This window comes from Lagopus muta, chromosome 4 (genome assembly GCF_023343835.1).
Source record: "Lagopus muta isolate bLagMut1 chromosome 4, bLagMut1 primary, whole genome shotgun sequence".
Taxonomy (NCBI): Eukaryota; Metazoa; Chordata; class Aves; order Galliformes; family Phasianidae; genus Lagopus; species Lagopus muta.
Window position 1 is genome coordinate 34698224 of NC_064436.1, and position 20002 is coordinate 34718225.

At 39.3% G+C, this 20002-nt stretch overlaps 1 protein-coding gene across 6 annotated transcripts in view; it reads left to right on the top strand.

The window, feature by feature from the left end:
• Positions 1-20002, top strand: part of PRDM5 (PR/SET domain 5) — a 103881-nt gene that overhangs the window by 17682 nt on the left and 66197 nt on the right. For 4 of the 6 annotated variants that reach the window (XM_048942673.1, XM_048942674.1, XM_048942678.1 and 1 more), the window contains exons 1-3: positions 1210-1429; positions 7173-7256; positions 19538-19660. In XM_048942673.1, the coding sequence (XP_048798630.1) occupies positions 1337-1429; positions 7173-7256; positions 19538-19660 (300 nt within the window). In that variant the 5' untranslated portion in view covers positions 1210-1336. Of the gene's footprint in view, positions 1-1209; positions 1430-7172; positions 7257-19537; positions 19661-20002 lie in introns of those variants that run through there. The other 2 variants (XM_048942675.1, XM_048942676.1) reach the window with 1 other exon arrangement.

Consider the following 20002-nt stretch of genomic DNA (forward strand, 5'->3'; position numbering starts at 1 on the left):
ATCTTAATTAAAAGATTAGTTAAGTTTTGCTGTTATTCTTAACGCTGCAACTGTAGGCCCAGACAACTTGTTTCCTCTCTGTTCAATGTAATTGTTTTTAAGGTGTTACAGTTCTTATTTACATATATACCTTTTAAAAATTGTTAATTGTTTAGTTAATCAAATCTAGGTTTTAAAGCTGCATGCCCAATTATTCTTTTCATTCCCAAAGTCATTCTTGCAACAATGTTTTTTGACTCTTGGGACATTTTTCATACCAGTACAGGATTTTTTTCTCTACTTTTTTGAGAATTAGAAACTTTGAATACTGAACTTCTACTACTTATCCATTTGTTAATGTCTCTGGAAGAATACCAAGCAGAGGACCACCATGCTCCAGGGGTCTGCTTTTGAGTACTGAAGCATCTTTAACTGTTTATAAATGTACCTTTTTTTTTTCTTCTGATGTTTTCCCTGTGCTTGCCACACAAGCCTTTGTACTTGCTTCTAACTGCATAATCAGATGCAAACAAATCCCTTTTCTAATACAGCAGTCTCTACTTCAACTTATTGTATGAGCATGGCAATGTGTATGATGTGGACAGAAATCCCAACTGAAATTAATCAGCTTTCTAGAAAAAAAAAATCAGTGCTGGGCATTGTGGCTTTTGAAAAGGAAGCACTCTGGTGAGATCAGAGCAAACAACTGAAGTGCAACAACTTTTTCCCTGTTCAAACTAGATTGTGCGTAGCGCTGGTCAGCACACAATACCCCTGCTGGATATGTCACCAGATATTGGAAAGTTTGCTTTCTCAACAGAAAACAGTGTTACTTTTGGGTTCCTTTAGGGTTGCTAAATTTCTGGCATTCATTGAAAACTATCTGCCTAAGTGAAGAATTACATGATTTCCAAAGTCTGCATTCCTAAGCTAAGGCGAGAGGTGGTGAGGGTAAACCCGAGTGATATTGAACAAATGCAGTGCTTGCGGAAAGTACTTCGTAGCAAGGAAGATCTTTGGGCCCTAGGCCCAGAGAGAATACTTCTGACCTGCTCAGAACAGCCGAGCCCCGACCCAGAAGGCTGCACCAGTCGCTGCGGAAGCGGAGCCAGCCCCTCGACGGCGCGAATCCCTCGAATGGTTCCCAACGACCGCTGCCCCGCCGGGCGCGCGCGCCCCCTGCCGGCGCCCCGCCGCCTCTGCCAGGTCGTGGCGGGTAGGCTCCTCCCTCCTCCTCCTCGGGAGCGGGACGAGCCCCGCACCCAGCCCCTCTTCCTGCCCCCTCCCCCGGTGCAATGGAAGTCCCCGGGAATCTTCCTCCTCCCCGCTAACAGGCGGCGGCCCGGCCCGGTGCAAAATGCTGGGCATGTACGTGCCGGACAGGTTTGCCCTGAAGTCGTCCAAAGTGCAGGACGGGATGGGGCTCTACACGGCCCGCAAAGTGAAGAAGGTGGGTGACGGCCTGGGAGCGGCGGCGCGGCCCGGCGGGGAGCCGCTGCCACGTATCCCGGCAGAGCGGGGCGGCTCAGCCCTGTTCGCTCGGCGCTCGCCCCACTTCCGCCCGGCCAGGCTCCCTCTGCCCGGAGCCGGCCGGTGCCCAGCGGGGCGGCGTGCCTGGGCGGGAATGGGGAGCGGGACGGCCGGCCCGGCTACCTGTGGCGGTTGTGCTCTGCGGGCTGCTGCTTTCCCAGCTTGTCACGACTTTATTTCGTGCTTCTGGGTTCGCCTAGTCCTCCCGGGGACGGACGTGCCCGTCTGTCGTGCGCAGGCTCCTGCCTCATCCGAGTCGCTGCAGCCCGGCGGGCTAAGGGTTAATTCCTCACTACGGGGCCGCGTCCCCAGAACTGGGGAGGGTGTGATCCCCCTGACTGCAGCTACCCGAAATCCCTCCTGTCCCAAACAGGACGTGGCTCCTTGTGCTCAATGACTGAAGGGAAAACCTCTTAATCGTTTGGAGTCCCTATTAAAACTGTTCAGTTGACACGTTTAACAACTTGTTTCAACCGCTAGAGGCATACCTGAAGTTGTGAACCCTGCATTTCTGTGCACTTCTACTTACTGTAAATGTCTTGCTTTACATCTTTGGCCAGGTTTTGGTGCTGACTTGGTTGGGAGGACTGCCAGGTGTTGCAGTGTCCACCGGGCATAAACACCGTAGGGTAGATGTGCCTCATCTCTGAGGCCTCCTTTAGGGATAAAAGGAGGAGAAGGGGATCGAGGTTTTTATCAGTTGGCTTAATGGCTTTTTTTTCCACTGACGGTCTGAACGCTCATATTAAACCTTTGGGAATTCACACATGAAGGAAAGTTGTAGACTGCTATCACACATGCATCCCTGGACTCTGAAATGGAATGAACTTGAGAGTGAAAGTGACCAAAATTAATATCTGCGTGTCAGTATCAGCTGAAAGTCTGAATCCTCTTCCTTTATACTGTTCTAAATCAAGCCCTTAGATCTGCATGCTAGGAAAAATAGATCTTTTTTCTTGCTAGAACTGCTCCATATCGTTTCTGAATTGTTTTTTTTTTTTTTTTTTACAGAGCAGGTATATGCTGTCAGAGCTCTGCCTGCACAGCTGTGTCAGTGTGAGCTCCTTGTTCAGGACGTCCTAGCAAAACCCACAAGTTGCCAGTGGGACGTGTACTGCATGTGAAAAGCAGAAAGGAAAGGCAGAGACACTGACTGTAAGATCTTTCAGAGTTTTAGGAGCATGTTGTGAAGTGCTTATTGTGGATTTGGTTTTTGTTTGGCATTGAATCCTCTGTGCTTTTAGCACCAACAGATGTGGTATGCAAAGCCCTGGTCAGAACTATGTGCCTGACTTTGCTTCTCAGCAAGATGAGGAATCAGCTTCTGAGTCGCCCTATGAAAACTGGGCGTTGTTTAGAACAAGAATTCCTAAAAATGGTTAAAGAGCTAAGCACAATGTGTGGCCTCAGCTGTTCAGAGAACAGTAGATGTATAAAAAGCACAAATAATACACTGGATATTACCAGGCTATGTGTTACTTTTTTCCCATGGAAAAAAAATCACATCTGAAGTGCTTTCAACTTTCCCCCTGCCCAGTCATGAGTGAGGCAGCAGTACTATGCTTCATGGCTTTGATACAGAGTAGTTAACAGCTGTCAAACAAGTAATTAATTGGTAATTAATTCTTCGGAACTCTGAGACTGAGAGTAGTTGCTGAATATGACGCTGATTGAAAAATAAAATCTGTGTTCTTGAGCTGCACCCCAGCCTGGATAAAAGAAGGCTGTGGAGTGACCTCATTGCAGCCTTTCAGTGCCTAAAGGGAGCTTATAAGCAGGAAGGGAGTCAGCTCTTTACAAGGGTAGATAATGGAGGGACAAGGGAAAGTGGTTTTAAGTTGAGGGAGGGAAGATTTTGGTTGGATGTCAGGGGAAAGTTCTTTACAGAGAGAGTGGTGAGGTGCTGGAACAGGCTGCCCAGAGAGGTTGTGGATGCCCCGTCCCTTGGAGAAGTTCAAGGCCAGATTGGATGGGGCCCTGAGCAGCCTGGTCTGGTATTAAATGTGGAGGTTGGTGGCCCTGCCTGTGGCGGGGAGGTCGGAGATTCATGATCCTTGAAGTCTCTTCCAACCTGGGCCATTCTGTAATTCTGTAATTCTGGGCCTGGAGCATCTCCCCTATGAGGAAAGGCTGAGTGAACTGGGTCTGTTCAGCCTTGAGAAAAGGAGACTGAGAGGGAACCTGATCCAGGTCTATAAATATCTAAGGTATGGGGGGCAGAATGGCGAGGCCGGACTCTTTTCAGTGGTGAGTGGAGACAGGACAAGGGGAAACGGCCAGAAACTGGAGCATAGGAAGTTCCGCACAAACATGCGCAAGAACTTCTTTACAGTGAGGGTGACGGAGCACTGGAACAGGCTGCCCAGGGAGGTGGTGGAGTCTCCTTCTCTGGAGATGTTCAAGACCTGCCTGGATGCCTACCTGTGCGACCTGGTGTAGGGAACCTGCTTTGGCAGGGGGGTTGGACTCGATGATCTCTGGAGGTCCCTTCCAACCCCTACAATTCTGTGATTTTGTGATTCTGTGATTCTTTTATTTCCCATGAATAGGATATAATACACAGCTGTATTTGAAAGTCAAACACACTTCAGATGATCTTATATCAGAAATTGCAGTAACAACTGTCCAAATGTTAAATACTCATGAAGAATGCTCTGAATATTAAAGTGTTTGCAAAATTTTGGAAATGGTATGTTTTGAACTGCTGTTACCTACCATCTGCCTTTGTGCCTTCAGGCATTATGCTATGTTTCCAATTTTTAAATTTTTTTTTTTTTTGTCTGAAGGTGTAAAAGTGAAATCTGTTTGGTTTGTTTTGTGACCTTTATAAAAGCTGTCATTTTCTTGTAATTTTTTTTTCTCCAGCATCTGGAGTTTGGTTGCAGCACCAGTATGATAAGACCCCTGGTATAATAATGAGAGCTATTGCATTTCTCAGTGTTCTGCTGAGATCGGAACAAGATTTGTCACGTTCTGAAAAGCAGCTTTTTTTGAATGATGTGCCTTTCATAACTTCAGACTGCTTTATTGATCTGTGAGGAAGTCTTACTATGTTTCTGATCTATATGTTCAGTATGACAGTGCGCTTATTGGCTAGGACTAATTGATGTATTGGAAAAAAAGATCATCTTTAAGGCTGAATTAATAATGGTGCTTATCCCCATGGGCCTTTGTGTTGTTAGATCCCAGGTTTTGTGTTTCTAATTTCTGCTTTCTGTCCAAGTTTGAGGAGCTGTAAAAAGCACTTGGAAGTTTGAATCATCTCCAGTTCACGTTATGTTCTCTTTATATTAGAGGTGGGCATCTTGCCTTTTGCTTTCTCTATTGTTCTGAGCTTCCAGAAGGGCTCAAACATATTGCAGTAGAGGTTTATTACCTTGGAGTAGTTGAGCTAGGAATGACATATGGTGTTTCATGTTTTCAGTCAGCATGCACTACTAAGCTGTTGCTGTGTTTCACCCCAGAGGCGATGCAGGGTTCAGCGATGGGTAAAATTAATCCTGTAGGTGCTTTATCTGGTAGCTAGGCATCTTTTCGGTTATGAGGATGAAAGTATTACTGAGGTGAGGGTTGTGGAAACTTCCAAAGTAGCTAAGGAATTAATTCATCACTTTCTGCTCACTGAAGTGTTATTCTGCTGCTGAAGTGAGTCTGGGAGACCAGTTATTGAAAGTTCTGTATTCATTATGTGCTTAAATTATTTCTGTATTAAATTTATGGAGAATTTATCTTTTTCTTTCCATAGAAGAGAAGTAATCCATATTATAGTCAAACAATAGTTCTTTTCATCTTGATAATTGCTACAAGTAACCGGAGATTCTGCAGATGCAATTTTGCCCTTCTTCAGAGCTCAGCAGTTGTAGTGAGCTATTTTCCTTTCTGCACTAAAACTACTTGATGCTTTGTAAAAAAGTGGGAAAAGCAAGTTCAGCTTGGCATGAGGTATCTTCTCCAGAAGGGCCTACCTTATCTTCACTGACCCTAGAAAGGACCATACAGCTCTAGAACAGAATTACTCTGCTCTCATCTTGACTTCTTCCTTAACCTAAGTGAACAACACAGCAAATTGCCCCCCTTGTAACATCTGCATGGCCTCTGTTAGACAGTGCTGTGCTTCTGGAGGGCATTCAGGAGAAGATGAGGACATTGGTGTCTGTGCACAGGTAATTGTAGTGACCAAATTTCACCTTCATTGCAAATAGAGTGAAAGAAGAAGGGAATATCAGTTTGAACGTTAAATCCTAGGATTTGTGAGCTGACAGGAGAGACCATTGACTTCTTATGATTAGCTGGAATGGAAAACACAGGGAAGTGAAGGAGCTGAAGCCTCGCAGTGCCAATATTTGCTATCCCTGCTAATATTTGCTAACCCTGCCCATGTTTGCGTCCCCATTCATGATTTGGGCTCCAATTGTTCTCTGGTGCTCTTGTCTTTTTAGCTCCTTTATTTGCTGGTCTTTCTAATGATATCTTTGTTGAGCACATTTCAAACTATTGCTTCTCAATTCTGTGTCATTAGTATTCAATGCCTATTTTGTTTTTCTTTGTTACCTCCTCAGATTATTATTATTATTATTATTTTAAATTTAATTGGTTGTTTCTAGGAGGAATTATCCTGTAGGTCTTCCATGCCACTTCTTCATTGACACTGTATGCACTGGCAAGGAAGGAAGAGGGCAAATGTGCAGCAGACTGTTCCTAGGATTGTGGAATGTGCCTGCGGGAGGATATTTTCAGAGAAGACCGATCCTTTTATTAGCCAAAATGTTGTAAAGATGAAACAAATTTGTTTCTTATTGTGTAGTTATAACTTGTAATGCCTTAAAGTATATTAGAGCCTTTCTATTTCAATACTGCCTAAAGGAAAGTAGTATTCTGCATTCCAGTTTGTATGGTTTATGATTGCAAATAAGAACGAGTGGAAAAAAAAACGTTAGACCTATATAAGCCCTGGGTATAGAATTTACCCTGCTGCTGACATGACATCTGGAAAGGAAAAAAGAAAAAAACCAAAACACTGAACACCAAACCCCAAGACATTTGGAAGGACATATCAGTGGATGTTTTCACAGTATGTGTTAGCGCTAGCAGGTGTTAGAATATTTTAATTCTGTTTTTGAAGGCTTGAATTAATTCACAGAAGTGTGCATACTCCTACTTTTAAAAATAAATCCCTCTGTGTGTTCAAAACCTCAAAACTATTTAGTGATTTGATTTGTGGCACTTCAAAAAGTAGTGTTGCAAATAATCCTGCAAATAAATCTAATGAAAGCTTTGTGCTTACCAGATGTCAGATACTTTGCATTTAGTAGGATGTCTACTGCAAGGTGATTCCTGAGAATCCTAGAAGAAATCTGACTTGTAAATATAACCCTTATTTAATATCTGAAAAAATGCTATTTGCAAAATTGGAAATTAAGTGTGAAGAAGAAATATGGTTTCAGGAGATTCACCAAGCTGTAAAAAGTGTGAATGAGCTTGAAGTTGAACTCACAGTGTGTTTCTGTCAGATAGTGGGTTTCCAAAGGAAAACTGCCCTTTTCCACTTGAAGCTAAAATTGAGACCTCTGCTGGAGCTTGGAAATTCACTGGCTATTTATTTTATTTTATTTTTTTGTGTGTGTGCGTCCACTGATTCATTTTCTTTAATAATCATTTCTTAGGGTGAAAAATTTGGCCCCTTTGCAGGGGAGAAGCGAATGCCTCAGGAACTGGATGAGAACACAGACTGCAGGCTCATGTGGGAGGTGAGTAGTCCACAGTGACATCATCACACTTAGGAAAAACTGCTCCCAGAATTAATTTTTAATCTAACTTTTTTTTTTTTTTTTTTTTTTTTTGAAGTTAAGGATACTTAAGGATACTGTAACTAGTCTTTGTACTTACTGCCAATGTTCATGGACTTTATTTTGAGAATGAGAAATTGCTTCTTTTAAGAAGAAAATGGCAAATAGTAATTTCTTATCAGTGAAATGTGAAGATATGAAAGCATAACTGTGCTGTGAAAAATTGTTGAATAATGTGAAAGAAAATGAAAATGATTCAAGTCATTTGAATATGGGAAGGTGGTTGTCAGTTACGAGATACTGATGTATGCTTACCAACAGCTGCCAGCTCATATAGCACACTGTCTACTGTGATGCTTTTAGTAGCATTTGGTAATTCTATGATAATTGCAAGATAAATAGTATGATGAAAGTTTTTGTATTTACCAGCATTTGTAATTCTTTGTGTAGGTATGAGATCTTTAGCAAAATAAAAACCTGGTGCTATGCGCAAATGAAGGTACAGGGGTTTTCAGGGCTATTCTAAACTTGTTTGAAGCACCTGCTTTTGTACTTCTGTTCCATCCTTATAATCTTTCTTTTCTGCTGTAGTTCTTTGAGCCTAATTTCACTCCCTCCTCCCCCCCCCCGTTTTAATTTTTTTCTTTCTGGATGAACACTTTGAACTGAAAGCACATTTAGTCCTCACTGATACCTGAAAAGATACTCATTTTCAAGGTTCTTGAAGCTTCTTGGTTTTCAGTGGTTAGGCATGGAAGAATGATGGTTATTTGGATGTTGTATGGTGTTGTATGGCATGGTGCAAAAACTTAGGCTTGACATCTGCCTTAGAGGATTATCCATGCATTTATTGAAAAAAAAAAATATCAACCCACATTACAGCAAACCAAACTTATTTATAAAAACCAAACAAAAAAAACCAAAACCATTAACATCATTGAGAACCTTGTAAGAGAGCACAGTGTTGTTACAGTCTTAGCAGAGCTATAAATAGATTCAATGCAGTAGAATGACATGTGAAAGAATACTAAGAGCTGAATGCACATTTTGTTAAACACAGTCTCAGCTTAAATCCAGTGATGGAGTGGCAAAAATATCCCTAGATGAGTATTAACTCAAGTCTATGAATTCCTGTACCTTTGTTTATCTCTCTCTCTTTTTTTTTTTATTTTTTATTATTTTTTTTTACTTTAGGGACTTACCCAAAATATCTGTTCCCATAGAGGTGTGGGACAATTCATTCCCCTGATTCCTTTGGTTATGTATCAAGAGCAACTGTTCTTATCTTGTTTGTTCTCAGCTGAAAAAACAACAATAATACATGTGCTTTTATTACAGATGTTTGCTGAATATGTGTTAATAGGCCATGGCTTACTTGCCTTTTCATAATGTTTCTGCAGTTGATTTTAAATTAATAAAATATTTGAGCTAGAACAAGGTTTTTAGAAGGGATGGTATAGGTGGATTATGGGAGCTTTCTAGCTCCTATAGGTTTTTAAGTTGGTTGGAAAGCCATATGAGTTTCCAGATGTCTCATTGCTGATGATTAAATGAGATTTATCTGTTTCTGTAAGTCAGAAAATAAAAGGGAAATACATGTATTTATTGATGACACTAATATGACCCCATTGACAGCAAACCAGAAAATAAGATTTTTATGAGCTGTTCTAAAACCGTTCCATAATATCTTGTTGTAACCTAGTTTTGAAAGCCTTGAAAAGATTCCTGCATACCAAATTTTATGACTTCCTGAATGTTTGAGCCTAAGTTGTTCATGTTTACTGAAGTTGATCTGAACACGAACTTTATATTATAATTTGAATCATGCTGGGAGTAGTCTTAAGTTGAAAATTGAGACCAGGAATGCAGAAAGTAAAAAGTAAAACAGTCCAAGTAAATGGTTATTCCAGAGACTGTGGGAGGCAGTCATAGCAACCAGCCAAGTTTGTGTGTAGTCAGCTGTACCAAATATATTAAAAATAATTAAGTTGATGAGTATTGGATGAAGGAACTTTAAGGCCTGAACTTGTGGTCCGACTGCATTAAAAAAAAATATACTTTCAGAGAGGGCACCTTAAGAAAGAAAGCTAAATAGCAGAATCTTTTCAAAGCTCAACTGAAAATGAACCTTAAAGGAGCATTTAAAAGCTGGTCTTATGAGGAGTGGCTGAAGGAGCTGGGATTGTTCAGTCTGGAGAAGAGGAGGCTTGGAGGAGACCTTATTGCTCTCTATAACTATCTGAAGGGAGGTTGCAGTGAGCTGGGGGTCGGCCTCTTCTCTCATGTAACTAGTGATAGGACTAGAGGAATGGCTTCAAGCTGCACCAGAGGAGATTTAGGCTGGACGTTAGGAAATACTACTTCTCTCAAAGAGTGGTCAAGCACTGGAATGGGCTGCCCAGGGAGGTGGTGGAGTCACCAACCCTGGAGGTGTTCAAGGAACGTTTGGATTTTGTGTTGAGGGACATGGTTTAGTGAGAACTATTGGTGATAGGTGGATGGTTGGACTGGATGATCTTGAAGGTCTTTTCCAACCTTGTTGATTCTGTGATTCTGTGATTTTTTTTTCTTGGTATGTGATTTTTGAGTTCTTCAACATTGTGAAATGATTTTCTGTAAGGAAGTTTACTGCATGCATTTCTAGTGGTGTAGAATAGTGGTCTATTCAGGTGACGTGACCTGTCTTGAGCAAGCTCTTTCTCCAAGACCAGTATTGTGAGTTGGCATCTTTAAGACATCATGTTGAGATGGAATTCATGAATCATAGAATCCTTTTAGTTGGAAGGGACCTTCAAAGGTCATCTTGCCCAACCTCTCTGCAGGGACACCTGCAGATACATCAGCTTGCCCCATCCAGCCTGAATTGTTTGTGTTATGCTTTTCTTTGGTCTTTGGGAAAACATGGAACCTGAAGGAATTGATTGAGTCAAATGATTTTAAAAACGGTTCTAAAAACAGTAAGATTTGTGTTTAAATAAAATGTAGCATAGTGGTACTTGTCTGCCCCTGAGCTGTCCATTCAAAAGGCTGCAGAAGATTGGGGTGGGATTGAGGGATCATACATGGTGTTACTGCTACCTTTGTAAATAGTTACTTGCTGAAATATTTTATTTACAGGTTGATGGACAAATGAAAACCATTTGATGCTGCAGTAACCATTTAGTTAGGAATAATAAAAAAGACCAGAAAATGTTTGGATGACTTTGTGCTTTTTCTTTCTTGCTGTTGATAAGCCACCTTCCGACTGTGCTTCAGCCCCTGTGCAACTATATCTGAATGGAATTGCATGTTGTACTAGTTAGAAGTGTAGCTAGTTACAACTGATGATTTGTGAGTTTTGTGAGATTTCTTAGCATCCCACTAGTGCCTTGATTAAGTACTTCTTTGTTGGTCTTTATTAGTGTAACTGAAGAGCAATTTGAAATTATGTGCATTTGCTTGAAGATAAAGTTCTCTGGGGCAAGAACAGAATAATCTTTAGGTATTAAATTTCATGGAGGTTTTTATCTCTGGAGGATCAAATGTCCTTTTTAATATTTATTGTTCCCTTCAGGATGGAAAGGGAGGATATCTACTCAGTTTATTTTGTTTACTATTCCTAACTGAGAAAGTGGTATTCTTTTCAAAACTGTTGGATTGTGACGAACATAACTTTTTGGTTTGGTAAATGTTAAAACAGGAAAGACTGGAAAGACCTAGTCCTTCTTCAGATACTCTGACTTTCTGAGAAGGAATGTTCAGGATAGGGGTGGCACTTAACACATCGTGTAACACTGAGTGATACACATCTCACATTTGGTTATTGTGTATCTGCCAAGATGGTTGTCTTCATTGGTACATCGAATCCAAGAGCAGAAAAATGCAAGCAAAAAGATTTTCCAGGGAAACTAATACTTATGTTTATTTATATTAAAAAGTGAAATGAAGGTATGTTTCTGCTACTTCCAATTGCAGTGACAGTTAACAACTTTTCAGTTAATAGCAACAACAAAAACCACCAGACTACTATGAAGGTAGCATAAAGCCTTCTATTAACTGCAACTAGCTTTTGGTCGAAGCTTTAATATTTGCTACTTGAGGTATGAGAAATCGAGTGATTGAAACTAATGACATTGCTTTTTTCTTTCATATCTGGGTAGTAGAGTGTGGTTCTGGCATATGAAAGCTTTTACATATAGGGCATTAAGTTGAATTTGCTCAAAATTTCATGGCAAAGTAAATAATAATTTGAAGATTTTTGAATTTACTCTCAAGATTAATGTTGTTTGGAAATCTAGTTCCTAGCAATATGGTCTTTATTTTTTTTTCAGTGTGAAGACTAGCTTCCCGGTAAATATTTTTAAAGTTGTTTGCTTTTAGTACTTTTTGGGGGATCTTGAAAGTAAGTTAATTTAAGACAACTTCTGCCAAACAAAAGTAGGACATGGATGTTGGGATTTCCAGAGATATTTCCCCTCTATCAGTTGCGATTTTGTGTCATAGATTCTTGGTATTATTGAATTAATACCAATTGAGATAGATGGGTATCTAAAAATAGTCATTAATATTTTTACTAGTTTGTTTATGTAGCTAGATTTCATAAATGACCTATTTTAAACCTTACTGTAGTCATCTTTATCATTGTTAAGTGTGTGACTTTGAAGTCTTTATAGTGATTTTTGAAACAAGCCCATTGTAGGACCTTAATGGTCAAAATAGGACCTTAGTGATCTTTTTGTGATGAGAAGCTCTGAAAGTGTCTGAGAATGTTAGGATCACTGCTTCAGTTAAGTGATGTCTTCAACTTCTTAGAAAGTCCATTTTGATAGTTTGAGGTGCTAGCACTCAGATTTGAATTCATAATAGAAGGTCAGACCAAAATTGCTTCAGGAGACTTGGATATCTTCACAGTAAGCGTGAAGCTCAACCCTTGTGAAAGTCTAAGAGTGAAAACTTGTGAACCATTCTGTCTTTTTCAAAAGTCAAATAATGTCATGAACCAGCAGGAGATTCATTAGTATGAAAAAAATGTTGCTCTGTGTTTTGGTTGGAGGAAAACGTGTATCACCTATGAGCCAATATTTCTTCATCACATCACAGCAGCTGCTGTGTTAAGTTTCTCTTTCAATTATTACTTCAATACTTTCAATAGTGACATTAAAATGTGAGTTTCTATTCCGTGAAGTAGGTCTGAAACTCAGGATGCAGAAGCATTGCAACTAGCTGTTTCACACCATTAACAATAAAAATAATGTTTTCATTATTATTAACAAAAAAAAAAAAAAAAAAAAAAAAAAAAAAAACCAAAAAATGAGAATACAGAACTTGAGTGAACATAGATTTTTTTTTTTTAATTTATAAACATTTAGAAAATGGTTTCCCAGAAAGCAGGTAACATGTTAACTGCCTTCAGCAAGGATGACCATCTGCTTATTTTCAATGAAGTTTTTTTTCTTCTTTTCTTGACAGATGTGCATAATATGGTGCAATTGCACTCACGAACATTTCTACATAGCACATGTAACACCTTGAATGCATTTTGAAAGTCTGTAGATAATTCCAGTGCATCATGAAATACTGGCAGATGGAGTAGTGATGGTGTGGATGGGCACTACAAGCATCTTAGGCATTACTGAGATGTTTGTAGGGTTTCATCTGGTAGCTTATACAATTTTTGTTCCCCCTAATGCTTTTATAGTGATACAGTATTTGCTATTGCAGTATAGTCTGGTGCTATCCTTGTTGATCTTGAGGTAAACCCACCTGTATGGTAGCAGTGAATGTCAGATATTTCATCTTACTGTAAAGATATTTGACTGAACTGACATCTTATGTGTTAATTGTCAAGGGGACAATTCTCAAATACATCCTATTTAGGTGTTTTGTTGGGTGCTTTTGTAACGTGAATGCAGTTTAGATGCTGAATTGTAGTGGTGACCAAATTTTAGTAAATTGTAAAGTGTTGTAGTAAAACAGATATCTTGCCATGAATTGAGTCATGAAATTTGAACCTTGTTCTGGATTCATGCCACTTTGCCTGTACTTAAATTTGAAGGGAATTGCTACTTAATTATTTGGCCTGTGAAACGAAGGATGACTGCATGTCTGTTAACATTACTCCCTGGTAGTAAATGGAACCTCCAACTTATCTCCATTGGCTACAGAAATCTCAGGAACATCTTGACCAAGATTGTCAAAAGGGCCTTAGAATTAAATGGATCCTAGAATAGGGTGGTCTACTGAACTACAGCAGACATGATCAACCTTTTTGGATTTATACCTCTTCATTTAGAGGAATGAAGGATAAGGTCCTGTTTCTATATAAAAATGAAACAACCAAGAAACAAACAAACAAAAGACCACAGAACAAAGTGCCATCATCTGTTTGTGCCCAGGCTTTTCAGTTCTATTTCTAGCTCTTTTAACAGCTTTCACATGTTGATCATCAGCATATTATATACTTCTAGGTCTTTGTCAACCTATGAAGATGGCTAAATTCTCTATTATTTAGAAGCTGTCTAATATAGACAGGTGGCAGGTTCAAATATAACAATATTAAAATAGGAATATGTTCACAAGCATTAAAAAATCAATCCTACTTAAGAAAAATTTCAGGGAACCTCAATGTTGTAAAAATCTTGTGCCTCTTTTCTAAATTTTTGATAGCCATTAAGAAAGAAACACTATAATCGTTCAGATTTCTGGGGAAAATGCAGCTATTTGCTTGGAGATTATTTAAGAAAAGACTCCTTAAAACATTTTCTGCTTTAGTTTGTGATATACAAAAGTGTTTTTCACTTCCTTCCCCAGTAAGGTATCCTTTGTTTTCCAACAGTTTCCTACAAGAAATAGTTGTGGTAGGGAAGTAGCCCTGAAGATTCTTGGAGTGGTTCAGTGATGGGAAAGGAGATTGGGAGCAGACTGGAGTTCTGTGGCAGAATGATTTCTGTTTAGTTCTTCAGGTCTCATGAGCAGTAAGTGGTAAGGATATGCGTCTGAATACTTGTAAAAGAGGGTTAACAGATATAAACAAGGCCAAGAAAGCTTATTTATAATGGAGAGTTGGCTTGTTGTGTTCTGGAAAATTAATTGCTGAGTCTTTATTCTGTGGGAGTAGAGAGAGAAATTGCAGTATCTTTAAGTTTCTTGTGGAGCACATAAGCAGCTTGACAGTCTTCCTATTTTCTTTTTCTCTTGCTGTTACAGCTTGCATAACTGCCAGGATTGTGGTGATAAACTGAAGCTATTATCATACATGCTTTTCAGTGCTTCTGATGGGGAATGCAGAAAGAAATTTCCAGTCACTGTGGCTAGCAGAATTTTGTGGTCCAGTAGAGCAATAACTGTCTTTAGTGACAGCCATTTTTGATCCTGTCTCCTTCTAAGTATGAAAAAGTATGAAAAAGTATGAGCCAAGTGAAAGTGTTTTATTTTTTTATTTGTTTGTCTGATTTCACTAGTCTGATTTTTCTTGTTTGGTGGTTGTGTCACAAAGCAAAAGGCTGGCTGAGGACTCAAGTGAGCTGCTGTTGGAGAGTGCGTCCTTTGGGACATACTCCAGTTGTCATTGCAATTCATTAATAGTTCAGTATGGATAATATTTAAGTACACTTACTTTCAACTGAATATATTATAGAGTCTAACTATTTATTTTGTTTAACCACCATGATTAGTTTGTACTGCCTTTTAGTTTGAAGAGTATACTTGCAAAGCAGGAGCTAGTCTGTTTGTTGGATTTTAAAAAATAAATAGATAAAGTTTGATATTCTCTGCTGTGGTGCTCAAAGACCATTTACACATTTTAAAACACACACTTGTCCATCTAATTGGTGAGGAAAGGAATGGTAAATATCACCAATCCAGTCTGTGTTAAGTATGATGTTTTGACTGTGTTTATTTTTTTTTCCCTTCCTCACCTTTGTGCATTTAATGCAATATTTCTTTATGAGGTGGAAAAAAAGCTATAGAAAATATAGCATGTTTTTGAAGAATTTATTGTATTCTTTTATCAATAGTTTCCTTCTGTGTTAAGTCTTTTTGTATTTGGCATCTCTTCATGGATTGGCAGAGATGACTACATATCGCTGCTGTGAATGTAAGTCATTGCTACATAGTTTAAGAATCAAGCTAATGCAGGAGAATGGATGAAAAGCTAGTTGTGTAACGTATGCTTTTCATAATAGGATCTTGATTGTTTTTCTAATCCCAAGATCTGATGGAAACCTTTATAGGACATGCATGGTGGGCCTCCCTAATGCAGTCTTTAGTAGCTGTAGTTAAGTCATAGAGCCATTAGCTTGACTTCAATTGCTCACAGATGTTCATCTTCACTGTTAACCAGGCCAAGTGAAATTTTGCTCTGTGGGTGCTTCGAAGAGGGTGGTTATTACAATATAATTGGTGCAATACTTCTGTGAGGAAGGGGGTGGGAACTTTTCAAAAGGTAAATACACCATTTACATGTATTTTTGTGTAAAGTTGGGACTCACTTTTATGGTTTGCAGTTATTCTGCCCAAATTACTGGTGAACCCAAGAGTTTCAGCAAGGAGCAGATATTATTTCCTAGTGGAATAATCAGCAAATTGCAGAATAGCTAAGCCAGGAAAGGACCTCTGGAGGTTATCTGGTCCAACTCCCTTTTTCTGGCAGATCCACTTAGAGCCAGTTTTCTAGGACTGTGTCTAGACAACTCTTGACTAGTTTCAAGAAAGATGATCCAGCAGCCTCTCTAGAGAAGGTGTTCTACCACTTAGTGTTAAATAATATTGTTTCCAGGTGTGTTTAAGTCTGTAGATTTGACACTTTTGGCTTTGGTTAATCTGTGCATTTGAAAGTTGAATAACTTTTAAAATTTAAAATATTGGCACCTTTTCATGATATGTGCTTCTTAAGATACGTCTTCCTTTAAAACAACAGTAATATATTTCAAAGACTTATATTTGTTTGCAGAGCCACAGTAGGTTTCTTGTATTAATATGAGAACAACATGCTGTCATCAGCAATTATGATAATTAAATACAGTTCTTTTTTCTAACGATATCTTAAAAGTGTAGGTAACTTAAGCAGACATACTGAAGACATATTGCATCTGTAAAAAACAAATACAGCAAGAATGTGAACAATTTAAATACAAAGCCATGATGACAATCTAATTTTGATCTTGCATAGCTGAAATCCCTAGCTCTTAGGAAATACTTACTCTGGAAACTTCTTGTTGATGGATGAAAATATGTTCCTCATATAAATAAATCATATGGAATTTTTGTAGTTCCTGTGACCTTTCTTCATGGCTTTCTGTCTTCTGTTTCAGAGAGATTCAAGTGATACACTATTTAAAAGAAAACAAGGAAGCCATTTTTAAATGTCATAAATGGAGCTGTATTATTTCAGCAGTATTTCTTTGTGTTTTAAGAGCAAAGAATCGATTAAAATTAGGTGTCTTTCTATTCCTAGTTTTGACAATGCAAACTAGTATTTTGTCACAATCATAGAAATTCTGTGGGTCTGTGATGATATGCAAAAGCTCCTGATGTGGAGATTGTGTCTTAAGTAATTCTTTCTTTAAAACATTTGCTAACAGAAATACCAGATAATTTGTTAGATTTGGTGTTACGATTATTAGTAAATATTATTTGAAGACATTGGTTCTACTACTGCTGATGCTCTGGAGTGGGAACAGTGCAATGACTCATTCATCTGTTAAAGCTGTTGTGCTTACATGTGCCTTCAGTTCTACAGCGCTACTTTTAAAAGTTGATTCTTCACTTAGTGAACAAAATCTGAGCGTGTTTGTTTGCCATACCAAATAATTTATGCCCCTTCACCTATTTAGTATGTCAGTTTGTTGTTACTGAAATCGTTATTTCAGGCCAGCATATAATCATAGAATGCTTTGGTTTAGAAGGAGCCTTAAAAATCATCTAGTTGCAATCCTTATGCTGTTGATTGCCATCCATTAGATCGGGCTACCCAGGGCTCCATCCAACCTGGCTTTGAACACCTCCAGACATCCACAGATTCTCTGGGTCTCACTACCCTCATCGTGAAGGATTTATTTCTAATATCTAATCTAAATCAACCATCTTTTAGTGTTAAGCTTGTCCTTAACCCTTGTCCTGTTGCTACACTCTGCAAAAAGAATTTCTTTCTAGCTTTCCTGTAGGCCCCCCTTAGGTACCAGATGGCTGGTACAAGGTGTTCTTGGAGCTCTCTCTTCTCTGACTGAAAAAATTAAGACTGACTGATAATCACTGGGGCTACATATTTATATTTCTCTTGAATAGGTGTATATGAAAGATGTTCAGCTGAATTGTAAAATAGGGTATGCGAAATGGTTAAATGCATTTGTACTGTTCTGAAGATAGTTTTTCTGATGTGTGTAAGAAAAAAAAAAACAACTGAAAAAACACTATGGGAGACTTAGGAGGGAAGTTCACATCACAAAATACAGTTTCGAAAAAATAAGAGTTTCTGGGATATTTAGTATTTATGTGGTACAGTTATGTTAGCAGTAGTGCTGACAACACTGAAATGGTATTTTCTGGATTTGGAATTACACACAACCACGGGGGTTGGAAAGGACCTCAATAGATATTGAATTCAATCCCCATGCTGAAGAAGGTACTGCATAATAAGTTGTATAGATAAGTATCCAGATGGGTCTTGAATATCTCCATAGAAGGAGATTCCACGATCTCTCTGGGCAATCTGTTCCAGTGCTCCATTGCTCTTCTTATTGTGAAAAGCTCTTCCACACGTTACTACAGAACTTCCTATGTTCAATTTTAGGCCATTGTTCCTTGTCATATTGCTATGCACCACTGAGAAGAGCTTGGCCTCATCTATTTGCCTCCCATCTCTCTTTAGATAATCATGAATATTTCTCAGCTCCCCTCCCAGTCTTCTTTTTCCCTAGCAGAACAGACCTCATAGGGGAGATACTCCAGGCCACTTATCATCCTTGTGGCCCTCTGCTGGACTTCTTCTTGGAGATCCCTTTTCTTTTTGAATTGAGAAGCCCAGAACTGGACACAGTACTCCAGATGTGACCTCACCAGGGCAGAAGAAAGGGGGAGGATCGCTTCCCTCAACCTACTGGCTCCGCTCTTCTTAACTCACCCCAGAATACCATTAGCCTTCTTGGGTACAAGGCTACACTGCTGGCTTAAGGCCAACCTGTTGACCACCAGGACCCCAAGGCCTTTCTCCATGGAGCTCATCTCCAGCAGATTATTTCTTATCCACGAGGTTATTCCTTCTTAGGCTCAAGACACTACACTTGCTCTTGTTAATTCTCATCTGGTTTTTCCCTGCCAACTCTCCAGTCCGTTCAAGTCTTGTTGAATGGTAGCACAACCTTCCATAGTGTCAGCAACTCCTCCCAGTTTTGTATCATCAGCAGACTTGCTGAGGGAGGACTCAATCAACAACCTGGATGAAGGGATAAAAATGTTGAACAAGACCAGACCCAGAACCCCGCTGGGGAACACCGCTAGTTACAGGCCTCCAACCAGACTCTATGCTGCTGATAACAACTCTCTGAGCTCTGCCAGTCAGCCATTTCACAGTCCACCTCACTGTCCAGTTATCTATTCCACACTTATATATATATATACTCTATATAACACTTATATATATATACTCTATATTTCATAACAAGGATGTTGTGGGAGATGATGTCAAATGCCTTGCTGAAGTCAAGGTACACAACATTCTTTGCTCTCTTCCCATCTACCTACCCAATGATGATGTCATAGATGGCTACCAGGTTGGTCAAGCATAATTTCCCCTTGTTGAATCTATGTTGACTCCTCCTGATAAGTTTCTTTTCTTTCAATTGCTTGGAGGTGGCATCTGAAACAGGTTGCTCTGTCGCTTTTCCAGGGATGCAGGTGATACTAACTGCCCTGTAGTTTCCCAAATTCTCCTTCTTGCCCATTTTGAAGACTAGAGTGATGTTGGCTGTTCTCCAGTCTTCAGGCACCGATCCTGTTTGCCAAGATCTTTCAAAGATGATAGAAGGTGGCTCAGCAATCACCTCTGCCAATACACATACTCTCTCAGTACATGTGGGTGCATCCCATTGAGGCCCATGAGTTTCTTGTATGAGGAATAATTGTATTTGGTATAAAGAAGCATAAAGAGGAATACTTGTTTTATGCGAGATTCATTTGCTGAATACCAGCAAGCCTTAATATTTTGTATGTTAGTGTGTTTGGTAGATGTGCTAGATGTTAATTTTCCTTATTTTGAAATGTTTCAGGTTCGTGGCAGTAAAGGTGAAGTCCTTTATATCCTGGATGCAAGCAATCCACGCCATTCTAACTGGCTGCGTTTTGTCCATGAAGCTCCATCACAGGAACAAAAGAATCTGGCTGCAATCCAGGTAGATTTCGTACATTCCTACCCTTTGCTTTCTAACTTGATCTCCTGTTCAATCTTTATCTTGTGCAGAAAAAAGATTTGAGAAACATAACTTTCCTTTTCTTATCTTTCCTCTTTGGAGGTGAACACTTGTGCTTAAATATGGTACCATAAATAAAAGATATAAAGACTGAAGGGGTTGTTAGTTCAAATCTGATATTCTTTGAAAGATTTATATTAATCCACTGAGATGAAAGTGCACTAAGTAAATTATATGAGCTATTTCTCATTTATAGTAAAATGAACAGTTTACATTTAGAAAAAGTCATTTCCGGAGTAGTTCGTACACTTCTATAATGACAGC